We start from the raw sequence: 14,574 nt of genomic DNA, 5'->3' as shown, positions 1-14,574 counted from the left end.
GAAGTTCAAGTCTATTGAGAAATACCGCAACTCACTGAACAAAGTTCAGGCTACTGGTGATTTCATGATTGACGTCGCCCAAGAAATGGTCAGCTATGCAGCGAGTATCCAGTTGCAAGCTGGAACTGATAATGGGACGGAAACGAGACAAGAGACAAGCACACAGGAATCTAAAAGGCTTATAAGCCTGGCACATTCTAAAAAGCGCAACAGGCTCGCGTTTTTTAATTCTACCGATGGCATTGCGGTGCGTCTTTTAGTGCGGGACACCATGTTAGACAGGGATTGCTACAGTATTGTGCTTTATGTGGTCAGCACACCACAGGATATCGGGGCCATCGTACCACTTTCAGATGTGACATCTGCTCTGTACATCTCTGTCTGAGAGTAGCGGTTCAATCCACGAAAGTTTTATTGAAGGACAGGATAGTGGCGAGGAAGAATTTGTCAACAATGAAGAAGAAATCACCCCTCAGGCAAGGATGCAGGAAACGGAAAGTGTTCCGCCATCCCGAACTACACGGTCTAATACTAGACTGGCATCAACTCGCGGAATTTCCGAACAAGCAGAGCGAACCTCGGAGCAAAGATCCAAAAGAAGGAAGCGCACATAAGAGCGTGTTAACAAATTAGGGAAGGTGTCACAAAGCCAGCCCTTTGAGTAAACAGGGCCCAGTTATGTGCGTTGTTTCGCACATAAGACCCTTTTTAGGTTGCCTAACCCACCTCCTAGACCTCGACTTTGACGTTCTGTCTCTCCGGGGCTATTTACGGTACCGCCCCCAAAAGTAGTAGAGGAAAGCAGCTACACGTCCACAATGGCTCTATGTTCTCATTTTTCTAGGTTCTTTCATGGTCACTTAGTTATGGGCCGTCAAAGTTAATGTTCGGTTTTTCGCACATTAAAATCTGGCATTAGGGATATGGAGCAGAACACATCGAATTAAGTGTTTTCGAGTACGCAGATATCGAAAAAGCGCGGCAAAATGTTTGATTTGGATTCCCCGCCCAGTTATGGGCCTTTTTTGTCTCCGTCACATCGAATTAAGTGTTTTCGAGTACGCAGATATCGAAAAAGCGCGGCAAAATGTTTGATTTGGATTCCCCGCCCAGTTATGGGCCTTTTTTGTCTCCGTCACATCTTTGACATGTAATAACAGCAATGCTTTTGTTTATTTGCTTTAAAATCTGATATTTTTCGAGTTGTTCAACTGGTGGGGGTCTTGTGCAAAAAGTGGGGGCACCCCCTTGTATATGCGTAACTCTCTCGGGAACCGGAAAGGCGGGCCCGCACAACCGCACCCGCTGCTGGGCCCAATCTTCTCTTCACCTGGCCCGGCCTACAAGCTGGACCTCCCCCCGGCCAGCCACCGAACTTGCTCCCTCCGCCTACTGGCTCAGGGTCCGGCTCGACAAAGCTGACGGCACAGTCGGCTTCCGGGAGCACATCCATATAGCTTGGGCCCAACATATCACCAGTTTGGCTACCCACCACGCCCCTCGCCAGGTCGAACAGGCTGCCTTTCCCCACTCTGACTGGCCCGATGTGCTTCCTGCCTACCTCGATGCGCTTCTTCCCGAGGCTGGTTATGCAGTAACCAGCGTCATCGCGGGATATGACACTCCGTTTCAACACCTCCACAGACACCTCACCGATAGACTCAGAGCCGCCTGAAACGCAGGGTGGTCTTGACAGTCTGAAGTAGCACCCGTCGCCCGCCGCGTAGGGCAGCAGCCTTCTAGGTTCCTGACCACACATAAGGACCGCCTCTTCCGACGCATCCAGGATCTGTGCTATGTCTCCAAGACTCTGGATACTCTCGGACTTGTTCCACATCACGTCCCACACTCTGAAGACAGTCTCAATAGATGGCATAAAAGTGCCCGATCCCTTCGTCTCCTCACGGACTCGCAGCTCCGCGTGCTCGGACAAGTCCTCATCCGCCCACTCGGCGACAAAACTAGAAACCCCGTCCCTGCCGACGATGATGTAATCTAAGCCTGCCTCTCTGCTGCGGTCAACTGACCTGCGGTCCAGCCAGATCGATTTCCTCGAACAGTCCCACAGATCACTAGCGTACACCCAAACTGGCATACCAACAATCTCACTGGCCTTGCGCAGCTCCACTACTTCCCATCTTCTTTCGTACTTGATACTCCCCCCGCGCATGAAACATGAGTTATTCTTAGTCGGGTTCGTGTCAAACACCTTCCTCTGACTTAACTCGAATCTGGTCGGCACCATGACCTTTGGGATTAACACCTGCGGCCCGTAGTCTCCGCGTCTGTGTTCCGCCGTCCACTGCCATATATCGGCCTCCGTCAGCCCGACCAGTTTCTGGCCCCCGTACACTTTCCCACCATACCACGGTAGGGGTACATCAATTAGAATAGCACTACCCCCCATGTCCGCCACGTCCGAGACTAGGCTTATTAGACCCCGACGCTCGGCGTCGTACATTGTCTGGTACATCTCACGCGACCGGTTAATCCACGAGGGCCAGCTGCGCGTCGAAGTGTCGTACCAGTTCTGCGTTGGCAGCTCGGACATGCGACTCACTACCATCTCCGCCTTCCCGACCGTCAACACCACACGGCCGTTCCTGATAAAGAGGCCCACCCTGCCGGCCGGCCTCTCCCTCGTTATCGGTTCCGAGAACCCTAGGTCCCCACACCTGTACGTCCTCGCCAGCAGCGAGGGCTCGTCAAACACCCCCCACTCTGCGCCACCGATACGGTCATTGTGCCCTATCTCGCGGAGGTCCCCCACCATGATATCGACACTAGACTTACCGAAATCATACTCCCGGGAGGGGTCTCGATATCCGATATCGACGACCCCCCCAAGACTACCCTCGGAACTCGTGTCACTCCAGCAGCAATCCGGATCGGGGGGTGTGTCACATGAGCATCCCACTCCGCGACTCCCCCGTCCAGCGCCCCCACAGAAGGCACACACACATGCCGCGTCAGCAAGATTGCTCATCTTCACGCTGTCAGTGCCCTCCTCAACCCCCCCTGAACTCCGCTCTGGGTCTGGGGGGTGACTTGGACACGTCCAGGGGTACTCACACATCTTGCAACGCTCACAAGGCCATGCCAGTGGGCACCTGCTTGTACGTCCGCTTGACGTAATATATGCATGTCTGCACCTCTCGCCCGGGGGCACTGGTCCAGACATAATCCCAATGTTACCAAGGCCGTGCAACTTCGCACACGCCCTCGCTCTCCGGCTCTTGGGGCTTCCGGATCTCCGCTACTCCAGTTGTGGGTGGCGGGCACTCTCCCTAGACTGTAACGCGGGGGCTATGTCTAGGGGTCACCTTACCTACGGGGGACCGCAGGTAAAGCTCGCGTCTCGCAACGATTTCTTCCAAGCTCTCGCTTGATCGGCGCGGTTTTCTTCTTGGTCGTTAAAGCAGACCAACGCAACCGACTTGAGTCGATCACGACCTCGTTGGGAATTGAACCCAACGGAACAGCTTTCGGCATTAACCGTACCAGGTCTTCGACGCCCCCCCTCAGCTAGCTCGTTTGCTCTCTTGTGCTACAGCTGGTCGGACGTACCAAAGACGGTGAATGATGTCTACAAACTCTGGGGATGTTGTTCTCTTCTCATTCAACTTCGTATACGCCCTCGCTCTCCGGCTCTTGGGGCTTCGGGATCTCCGCTACCCTAGTTATGGGTGGCGGGCACTCTCCCTAGACTATAACGCGGGGGTTAGGTCTAGGGGTCACCTTACCCACGGGGGACCGTAGGTAAAGGTGACCCCTAGTGTCTAGTGTCTAGACGACCGGCAATTTGCCTCATATGAGGTCAGGCTTGGCCTCATATGAGGCCGGGTTTTTTTTCGCAAAAATGTATACATTAAATCGAAATTTTATAAAATCAGTTTAGACACCATTTCTTTAACCAATATTCCCTCGGTAATAGCTTCCTGCAAAACATCGGGATAGCAGTTATGAATACACAGAAATAGTAAGAATCTAATATAGTTTCAAGAATCGGATGATATTTTAAACAGGCGTTTTGGTTTCGAAGATATCAACAAAAAACGTTTTGATGTTCTTTAAAAAAGCTTCTTCTATAGGTATTCTCAAAAAGCCTGGAAAGGACGTGCAGATCTCACCAAGCTCCACCCTTCCACAGCGCAGAAGTCAACTGCGGTGGCGAGAGTATCTTTTTCCATTTTGTTCAGCGAGCACAAGTCGAGAAAAATTAAGTTGAAAAGTGACCTCATATGAGGCCATTTGTCACCTAGACACTAGACCACAAGGGGGGGGCGGGGGGCCATCGCGGGCGCGCGCGCGGCCTGCGCGCCGGCGGCGCACGTGGCACGCGTGGCACGCGGGCGGTGTAATGCGTGCGGTGTAATGCGCCCCCGGTCGCGAGCCGCGTCTCTCTCTCCCTCTCGGGGCGAGACGCGGGCGCGCGCGCGCACGCCCGGCTGGCAGTGTCATTACGCGTACGTGTACAAGTGTATACGTGTATATGTGTACAAGTGTATACGTGTATATGTGTACAAGTGTATACGTGTATACGTGTACACCTGCACCCGTAGGGACGGCGGAGGGTACTGCCCCTTAAGGGCGATAGAAAGATAAAGGGAGATTTTGCGTTTAGGGGGGCGATCAGGTGCATTTTGGTGGCAACAGACGGGTGAAATTGACTTTTCTGTTGTGAGCAGGGTCCGAATCGTGAATTGTTGTTGCAAGAGCGGGGCGAAAGGACGAAAAACAGCAGTATGATGGAGGTGAGGGAAAACTTGACAACTTGACAGGCAGCAAGCGAAGCTGCGGGGTGCGCCGGTCGCGCGCGCTGGGCGGGGGCGGGTGACGTGCGCGCACGCGCGCGCGGAACGGGCGCCCGAAAATAAGATATTTGGAAACGCCTTCCAGTCGCTGCGCGCCGCGCGCCCAGTCGCCGCGCGCCACTTGGCGGGCGCGCGCAACCGTCGCACGCAAACGCACCCCCCGCACCCCCCGCCCGAAGAACACGCGGCTGGTGCGTGGACGGGCAGCTGCGCGCCAACTGGGCGGCAACGCGGTCCGTGTGCCGCCTGCGCCCCCGCGGCCCCGCGTTGGCGAATCGAAACGCTCGGTGCTGCGTACGTCTGTGTACTGTACCCAAGGGTACGCCGCAGCCCTTGGCCCCCTCGTGAATCGAAAACGTACATTTCAAATATCAATGATTAAATGATGTAAGAAAACCTACAGCACGCTGTACAGTACGCCCCAGGCCGTGGTCCCCTCCCCGCCCCAACCCGCAACCCCCTAAACCCCCCCCCCACGGACCGATCCTGGTGCCCCACACACACGGCCACACCGAGATGTTCAAGAAGCTGCTCGGTCGGAAGAAGACCAACGGAGACGCCGTCACTGACCACCCCGAGTCCGCGCCCACGCCCGACATGTCGGCCGTCTTGAATCCGTCCGAGCTGAATCCCGACCGCGCGGCCTTCCTCCATGGCAAGCTCACCATCTGCATCCTCGAGGCCCGCAACGTCGAGGGCCGCAGCGCAGGCTTCCTGGGCAAGATCGAGCGCGTCGTCACCAGCTCCATGGACGGCGTCGACCCCTACTGCTCCGTCAAGCTCGGCTACAACAAGATCTTGCAGACTCCCGTCATCCAAAACTCGGCCAGCCCCGTCTGGAACGTCTCCACTACCTTCGATGTCGCCCATGATATAGACGCCCTCGAGTTTCGCATCAAGGCCGCCAAGCGCGGCGGCCCGCTCTCGCTCATCTCCAAGGTTAAGCATCTCTCCATGCTTTCCATCCCGGCCGCTGAGATTGTCGAGAAGCGTACCATGTCGGGTTGGTTTCCCTTGGGTGTCTATCAACGTGAGGTCGTCGCAGAGGGGGGCGCCGGCGATGAGGATTCTAGCGATTCTGACATCGATCCAGATGACGTTCCCGAAGGTTCTTTGGGCGATTTGCGCATCGAACTCATATATACTCCGGTCGCTCACTTGCCTGACTTGGCCCAAGTCGCCGTTCCCGACACCTATTTTCCGGTTCGGAAGGGCATCGACGTCACCATGTATCAGGACGCCGATTGCATTCCTGGCCATCTCCCACAGATCCCATTCCGCCCGCAATTTCAGCATTCGAGGTGCTGGGTCCAACTCGCAAAGGCCATCATGTCCTCTACAGAGTTGATCTATATCACCGGATGGGCCGTCTGGCCTGAGCTCGTCATGGTCCGCACGGACTGTGAAGGCGATGAGTGGAAGGGTCTCACCTTGGGCGACATGCTCAAGCAGAAAGCTCAGGAGGGTGTCAAGGTTCTTGTCATGGTTTGGGATGAACTTGCTAGTGGTATGTTCTCAAAGGGCCTTATGGGCACGCACGATGAAGAAATTATTCCCTACTTCAAAAAGACAAAAGTTAAGTGCATCAAGGTTGGCCGTCAGAATGCCAAGGATGGTCCATTTTCCGACCTCAATGACTCCATTTTGTTCACACATCATCAGAAGACCGTCGTCGTCACAAGACGCGATAATGAAACAGGCAAGAATCGCGTCGAGGCATTTGTTGGAGGTCTCGATCTCACCGATGGTCGTTACGACAATGGCACTCATAGCTTGTTCAGGACTCTGGATGGTCATCATGCACTTCCTGACTTTTGGCAAGCCTGCGCCCTCGGTACTGCCCCAGAATCTGGCCCTAGAGAGCCCTGGCATGATATCCACAGTCACATCACCGGCACGGCAGCTTGGGACGTCATGACCAATTTTGAGGGTCGTTGGGGTCGTCAGGCCCCAGACAATGTAAAGGGCATGCTCCATACTCATCCTGCAGACACCTTTGTCCAGCCGAGTGAAGAGGATGAGATCCGAGATGGCGATTGGAACTTGCAAGTTTTGCGAAGCATCAACGAATCATCCACTACGCTCAGCCCGGATAGACCTGGTCTTTACGTCCGAAGGAATGCCTCGATTGACCAAAGCATTCATCAAGCCTATGTCCACAACATTCGCAGCGCCAAGCATTTCATTTTCCTCGAAAACCAATACTTTCTGGGATCAAGCCATCTTTGGGATTCTGGCCAACGAGGTGGTTTTGCGTCCAACCTTATCGCCATTGAACTGGCAGAAAAGATCTGTGCCAAGATCCGTGCCAATGAACGATTTGCCGTATACGTCAACATTCCGCTGTTTCCCGAGGGACCACCTGACTCGGGCGCCGTCCAAGAAATCTTGTCTCATCAACGGAAGACCGTCAACTTGATTACATCAAGGATTGCCAAAGCTATCGCGGAAACGAATAGTGATACATCCATTTCAGACTGGTTCAACATGTTTTGCCTTGTCAACCGGGAGTCCGAGGAAGGCGGCCAAGGGAACGGCGGAACTACTCCAATGGAAAAGACGCTATCCCAGTCGCGTCGCTTTATGATTTACCTTCATAGCAAGTTTGCAATTTTTGATGACACAGTCGCTATCATTGGATCTGCCAACATCAATTCTAGGTCTCTGGATGGTTCTCGCGACACGGAGATAGCGATCATGGCATGGCAAGAGGAGCATGTGGCGACTGGTTCTATTGGATTCAGTGATACTGGGCGACAAGAGGACTCATATCCGCAAGGCGATGTGGCGGCGTTTAGAGCGAGTGTCTTCTGCGAGCATCTGGGTGACTACTACCCCGAGTTTGAAGAGCCGTCTTCACTCGGCTGTGTTCACAGAGTGAGGAAGCTTGCAGAACGAAACTGGCATCATTTCTCGGATGATGACATGACGGAAGTGCAAGACATGCCCTACGGGCATCTTTCGTTGTACCCCTATGAATTTGATGACCGAACGGGAGAAGTCTCAGCGAAGAGAGAGTTTATGCCCGACTTCCCGGCCGCCCTCGTCAAGGGTAAGGCTACTCCAGGCATCCCCAATATGTTGACCGGATAAAGAGAGTTCATGTAGTGTGGGGCCAAAGACATATCTTGCTGCGAAAACTGGTCCTCAGCCTTGTCGTGACGGCAATGCGGTCGACGTTGAGTAATTAATGGGCATCCGAAAACGGGCTCTCCTTGGCTGTGCACTTTCTAGCCACTTTCATTTGCTTTTAGGTGACACCTGGCCCTACTTTTTATTAATAAAATGGCCCCAAACCAAAATAGCCTCTTGCACAGTACTTTCCTATTGTATGATTCCCGTTTTATTACTGTACGCGTGCCACATTCCCGAACACTGCAGACATCCGCAAAATTAACGTTTGTGGAGCATGTACAGTGTAGGCGAAAGAGCAAAAGAGGCGGACGTGCCTACCCACCAAAACCACATTATCGAAGCAATGCTTTTTAATCGAAGCCACGCATAAAGAATGCTGTATAGAAAGCATCCCGAGGCAAGGCATTGCATACCGCCTTTCGAATTAGTTCCGAATTGATTCCCGCACCCTTCCCCCAGTCACCCTTATTTTAAGCATACGCCGCTAAAGAATGCGGCTAGTTTGTTACATTCAAATTCTATCGTGCTACACGCACAATCCCAGTCTCCTATACTGTTTCTCAGCTTCTTTCCCGTCCGCCTCGTAGTAGCTTCCCCACCCCCCCCCCCCCCCCCCCCCCCCCCCCCCCACCACCGCTTGGCCGCTCATCAACATTGAAAACAACTCATCGTAGTCCCCAGGCATCCCGGAATCCCGTAGGTCAGAGAAACCCCTCAGCTTGCATCATGAAGCTTTTATTTGCAGTAGTCATTTTCGCATTCCTTTCTGTATCATGCACAGCAGTGTCATGGGGGGGCATATTCGGAAGCAGCTCCGAACCCAAGAAAGCCACAAATCCAAGCAACGAACAGAAAAGCGCTCCGCAAACAAATGATTTGGGAAAGTACGAAATAGCTGGAAGTACATCAAAGACGGACGGCTTGAGAAACCAGGACATGCAAGCAGTGCAAGAGCTCGGCTTGTTGGAGAAGCCTTTACCAGAGGACACGGCACCCGAGACATCGATTTCTCATGACGCAGCCAATCCTACCAGTCATCACCGTGCTGCGGAGCACAGTGTGGAGAGCTCACTAAGAAAGAGATCTTTTGCTGGCGTTGATCGAGACAGCGAAGGAGGCTCAGTGTTAAATTCCGAACCGAGAGCGGCAGTGGGCGGTGAAGGTTACAAGCTGAGAGGAGTAGGAACATATCCTTCCATTTCGAAGGAACTTCGAGAACCGTCCAGACCTATAGGTCCGTCGGCCGAGGGTATGCAATCAAACGACGTGGGGGGCAGGGCTGATGATGTGTCAGGCAGTCATACCTCACTGACGCAAGGTATTGAGCAAGCAATCGCTGGGCTGACGAGCGTCTACAATACACTTCGATCTTCGAGTGACAGTGAGGCTAAGGGACATGATGCAGAGATGGGACAAGGTCCAGATGCTGACACGTTGTCCACGACAGAGCATTCGTCTGTCTTGCAAGCGAGTTCGGGGGAGAAGAACTATACATCGCCGGAGGTGTCTCCATCTTCGACTAGTTCTTCGATTCTCTCAAATTCATCTGACTCCAGCGTTGCAGAAGCCAAAACTGGATCTACCGACAAGGGTATCGCTAGCGACAAAGCGGGCGGCGGTGTTTCGACTTTCACCATCCTCGGGGGGGTCGCTTTTGTTGCCGCTGTCGGCGTATTCCTCATCGGATATTCGCAGAGTCAGGATGCGGCTTCTCCGCCAACCCCTCTATATCCTCCAAAGGGCCCAGCATTTGTGTAGTTGGGGAAGAGAGCCAGCCGTCCCATTGTTTCTCATGAAACCGGGTGCCAGGTTGACGCTCCCGCATATATCAATCGCTAACAATATCTGCAATTAGTATCGCAAGCACGTATCCAGGTAGGGAAGTAGCTGTGTTCGTCGCGTGGAGATGACCTCGTGTATGTAGCAGGGACAATTTTTACACAAAACCTGCCCTTCTAAAGTGACTCTTTCATCAATCCCCCACAACCTCTACCGCCTTACAATCGTGAATATTTACACCTTGGCGATCCATCTCATCCCAAAAAAAGCTGCACAGCGTCCAGAAGGACAGAGGGCAAGGAAAATGTCACTCTTCTCTCCCAGCGTGATACCGCTACAAAAGCCTCGCCTTGATTCCCCCAGTCCTTGCATCACCGCACTGCGCGATGACTGATTCTACATGCTTAAGAACCGCGAGGAGGCGTTGGTTTTCGCGCGCGAGTCGGAGCAGACGTGAGCGGGCGCGGCGGGTGCGCGACTTGAGAGAGCGGGCAATTCCTTCGTCCGAGGGCCAAATGGGAGTTCGGTTGACGACGTCATGCAGCTGTCCTCGTCGGCGGTGCGGGCGGCGTATGGAAGAGAGACGCATCGGGGCCAGGGCGGACTCGAGCATGGATATGTCGGTGTGGGCGGTGGTGGTGGCAATTGTTTTCGACATTTCGGGGGGAGGTTGATCTCTTCGTTGGTTGAGGGAGATTTTGAGTAGATCCTTGACGTGATCGTCCAGATTCTTGTTGACTTGTTTTTTTGAGTTAGGAAGGATTAAGCTTGAGAGTTGTGGAGGCAGGCAGGCGGTGCTTGTGCTGATGTTGTTGGATGTCGGGGCTAGAACAGATGAGAGCGCTCGATTGTGGTGGCTGGGGAGAGGCGGTAAGAGGCGGTTTGTCGAGAAACTGAGTGGTTTGTGATACAGGGAGCGATAGGTAGTGGTAGCCGGAGGGACCGCGACTATGGTGTAGGATAAGGTACTGGATGGCAGCGGTCTAGTGCTGAGCGCGGGGGTGGCTTTTGTAAGACAGCGGAGAGCTGGTGGGGAATAACGGAATTGTGTGGGTTGTGCGGCACCGAAGAAGGCAGCAAAAGAGTGGACAAGTGAAGTGATCCTACAAGAAGTGAGGATGATTTAGGTGGTACGGGGGGTTGAGCAATGTAGAGGAGGGTTTACCAGGGGGTGGAGTCAGGTATGTTCTGGCTTGATGTAACGACAAGCACATAAGATGGCTTGGAGAGTGGTGTAGGTGATTGAGAGTGTGGGCGGGAGGGATGCGGGGAAGCGCCATGCAGGTGTGCCAGATGCAGGTAAGACGTAGTCGGTGCTCTCCAGGCATAATTAGAGTTACAGTGATAAAGACAGAAGAATCTGTGCTCTTCAACAGGAGGGATGGAGTTTGGACAACGCATGGGAGTTAGGATGAAGTGCGATGTGTATCCACGGTTGGCGCGGGGGAGTTGGGAATACGTTCGCCAAGTGATGGCCTCGCTTGGAATGGTGAAGGGGATAAGCCAGAGGATCTCAACGACAAGTCACTTGCACGTGGCGACATGGTGCTCCTTGTGCTGGGCCACGGTGCGTCACCGTACAGTACACTCTTTTCAGTTATTGTCATCTGATTACATCGATGGCACTCCTGTCGGGGTACTCACTTCATTTCACCAAGAATGTCCCATTATTTATCAAAAAATAAATCAAAAAAAATACTGTAAGCATTTTACATTAATTTTATATAGTTCATATACCATGAAGTTTCAATGCTCAGCACAATCACCGCACGCCGGTGGTATAGTGGTAGCATACGCCCCTGCCACGGGCGAGACCCGGGTTCAATTCCCGGCCGGCGTACTTCTTTTTTCTTCTTTTTTTTACCCGGACTTACAGATACTTGCTTATGTGCTGTTTACTCTGTCTGGGTGGGAGGTAAAGATAGCATCTGGACCCGAGTTGTTGCATCATCTTCTTCTGCTGCGTTTGGATGCCACGCACACAAGTGATTAAGTTAATTGACGAGGAGAACTAGCTTTTGCCAGTGCAGCAAATTGCATGAGTTGACCTATTGCCTTGCCTCTGTCGACCCGATGAGTCACGATTGTTTCCACGTGGGGGTTGTCATAGAGCCGGGCTTCGCGGCGGTATCTACCTTCTGGATTCGGCATGCTTGTGTTTGTAACCGAAGCTAAGGATGCATGTTGGCAAGTACTCGAAAGACGAATATCGTGACTGCGCGCCACGCAAGTAATTCTCACATCGCGCCCTTTTTCCGACAAAATGCCACGAACCGCCTGTATTTTTTTTAGTCTGCAGTGCCACAGTACTACCAAGTTCTTCAGCTCACCGCCGAAAGCGCTCTATGATCCAGGACCGAGGGCTATGCGGTGTTCCTTTAAACCTTAACTTTGCAGTTTTCTGAAGAAGGGGTTGAAAGTCCCAGCACTGCATCGCTTGCAATGAACAGTATCGCTTAGAAAAGGATATGCAATTTTGCTCGTTATAGAGAAAATTTTATATAATTTTCGGGGGATGTCTCGAAACTTGGCCCCGTTAAGCGCAGTATTTGTAAAGCACCACGCCGCACCGCCGACTGCTGCCGCCCCGGTGAGCGCCATCCTTTCCCGACACAATCGTCCATTCCTCAAATCTTTCCAACGCGATTCCGACGCACAACTAGCACGTACCACGCAGATATAAGAAATCCAGATACGCCATGCCGCCGAAGAAAAAGGGAGGCGCCTCTGATGCTCCATCGGAGCGTCTCATGCTTGGTCGATTCACCCACAATCTCAAGATGGGCATTGTCGGGATGCCTAACGTCGGTAAAAGTACCTTTTTTAACACTCTCACCAAGTGCAACGTACCAGCCGAGAACTTTCCGTTCTGCACCATCGAGCCGAATGAGGCTCGCGTCCCCGTCCCGGATGAACGATTCGACTGGCTCGTCGATCACTGGAAGCCGGGCTCCAAGGTCTCGGCCTACCTGGATGTGTGGGACATTGCCGGTCTGGTGAAAAACGCGTCGCAGGGAGAAGGTTTGGGAAATGCCTTTTTGTCAAATATCCAGGCAGTGGATGGTATTTTTCACATGTGTCGAGCCTTTTCTGATGCCGACGTGACCCATGTAGAGGGAGAAGTGGATCCCATCCGAGATTTAGAGATCATCTTTCACGAGCTCCGTCTGAAGGATATTGAGCGCTTAGATAAATTGTTGCCCGACGCTGAACTCAAAGTAACGCGCGCTGGCAACAAGTGTCCGAAGGAGTTGAAGGTTGCGCGGGACACGCTGCTCAAGGCGAAGGATTGTCTGGAAGGGCAAGAGAAGCCGCTGCGCACAATTGACTGGACCAATGCTGAGATCGAGGTGCTCAACCAGCACTTGTTCCTCACCGCGAAGCCTGCCATTTTCCTCGTCAATCTGAGCGAGAAGGACTACGTGCGGCGAAAGAACAAGTGGCTAGGGAAGATTAAGGAATGGGTTGATTCGCACTCAGGGGAACTGATCATTCCGTTCTCGGCGTCACTTGAGGGGAAGCTTGTTGACATCGAAGCCAACGAAAGCAAAGAGGCGGCGGACGCGTACTTGAAGGAGATTGGGGCTACGAGTGCGCTGGGCAAAATCATCAAACTTGGGTATCGCGGTCTGAGGTTAATCTATTTCTTCACCGCTGGGGCTGACGAGGTGAAGTGCTGGACTATTCGGGACGGGGCGCTAGCACCGCAAGCGGCGGGTACGATCCATACCGACTTTGAAAAGGGCTTTGTGTGTGCGGAAGTAATGACATATGACAATTACAAAGAGCACGGGTCGGAAACGGCTGTGAAAGGTGCCGGACAGTATAAGCAACAGGGGAAGACATACCGGGTCAAGGATGGAGACATTATATTCTTCAAGTTTGGACGGGTGTAGGGTTCTGCGGCAGCTGTTGTGCTGTGATAAGGTAGTGTGTACAGTCGGAAGCACGATTTTACGATTAGTTCTGAAGAATGCCCTTGTTGCAGTCACTGGCATTAGGTGCACTTTTTTTATACACGAACTTTTGCTTTCATGTCTAATTGTGCATACCGGCCCAATGATGTCTCGGGCACATGCCTTTCCTAGCTTATCGCTCTTATTGCAAATGTGGAAATCAGCGTTTAAGTTGTGCTTCCTATCCGCAGTCTTACGCAGAGCACTAGTCTGGGTAAAGTTACATGATAGGGGTGCGCTGTAACGCTGACCGTGGCCTTTCGCACGGTACAATACTGCCATCCTTAGTGTTGCACGCATGGCAACCATGTGTACACCTGTGCACCGATACCACTTGTGCCGGAAACATGTGTAGCACAGGTAACGGATAGGATGGGGCGGCATACATACGCCAAAGTGCAATGGCAGGATCCATGGCGGCGTTCTGGTGCGTGGCCCGAATTCAAACTGGGCTTTCAGGACAGGGCAACGATAGAACCTCGAGCGGGGGGGCATAATAGAAGTTCTCTTGACGGCGGCGGATGTGCGTAGAACTAAGCTTCAAATACGGAAAATACAGAAAAATAGAGCGAACAGCGAAGCATCATACGGTAATTTCGGATCCTGTTCTTTTGCAAAAATTGCACATCACACATCTACAGCTCGCTCACACCCTAAAGTCAGCGTCTCTTACGGCCCTCAACTATCTCTTGACAAACACCGTCAAGGTTCATTCGCCTCATCACTCTGTGTGGACACAACGTTCCTCTGCGCTTTTCCTCCTGCCCTGCACTCTATTCCTCCCGGACACGCAAATATCCCTAGCAAAAGGATATGCCCGACACAGCCTCTGATATTGTCATTGATCAGAGCGCGCCTCCTCGCGTGCCCCTTTTTGCCTTTGGCAGTCG

General features: G+C 52.8%; 3 protein-coding genes; 2 read left to right on the top strand and 1 right to left on the bottom strand.

Moving 5' to 3' along the window:
- Positions 1-1,207: 1,207 nt before the first annotated feature.
- On the bottom strand, positions 1,208-3,076 carry CHC_T00005314001 (hypothetical protein). Its single transcript, XM_005716852.1, has one exon. It carries the CDS (start codon positions 3,074-3,076, stop codon positions 1,208-1,210), a length of 1,869 nt encoding a protein of 622 aa, XP_005716909.1.
- Positions 3,077-5,330: 2,254 nt separating this feature from the next.
- On the top strand, positions 5,331-8,116 carry CHC_T00005313001 (hypothetical protein). XM_005716851.1 is given in 2 exon segments: positions 5,331-7,907; positions 7,908-8,116. The coding sequence occupies 1 exon segment, from the start codon at positions 5,331-5,333 to the stop codon at positions 7,905-7,907; it is 2,577 nt and encodes an 858-aa protein (XP_005716908.1). The 3' UTR covers positions 7,908-8,116.
- Positions 8,117-12,427: 4,311 nt separating this feature from the next.
- Positions 12,428-13,761, top strand: CHC_T00009137001 (GTP-binding protein of Obg family). XM_005716850.1 is given in 2 exon segments: positions 12,428-13,624; positions 13,625-13,761. 1 exon segment carries the CDS (start codon positions 12,428-12,430, stop codon positions 13,622-13,624), a length of 1,197 nt encoding a protein of 398 aa, XP_005716907.1. The 3' UTR covers positions 13,625-13,761.
- Positions 13,762-14,574: the final 813 nt, after the last annotated feature.

The sequence above is a fragment of the Chondrus crispus genome, genomic scaffold, assembly GCF_000350225.1.
Source record: "Chondrus crispus Stackhouse genomic scaffold, scaffold_282, whole genome shotgun sequence".
In the NCBI taxonomy this organism is placed as follows: domain Eukaryota; phylum Rhodophyta; class Florideophyceae; order Gigartinales; family Gigartinaceae; genus Chondrus; species Chondrus crispus.
Note: the sequence above shows the minus strand (reverse complement) of the source record. Positions and strands in the feature narration are given on the sequence as shown.

What these genes read in the sequence shown, in the direction of transcription:
- CHC_T00005313001 (XM_005716851.1), top strand. Translation starts at nt 5,331, where the DNA reads ATGTTCAAGAAGCTGCTCGGTCGGAAGAAGACCAACGGAGACGCCGTC.
- CHC_T00009137001 (XM_005716850.1), top strand. Translation starts at nt 12,428, where the DNA reads ATGCCGCCGAAGAAAAAGGGAGGCGCCTCTGATGCTCCATCGGAGCGT.
- CHC_T00005314001 (XM_005716852.1), bottom strand. Translation starts at nt 3,076, where the DNA reads ATGTGTGAGTACCCCTGGACGTGTCCAAGTCACCCCCCAGACCCAGAG.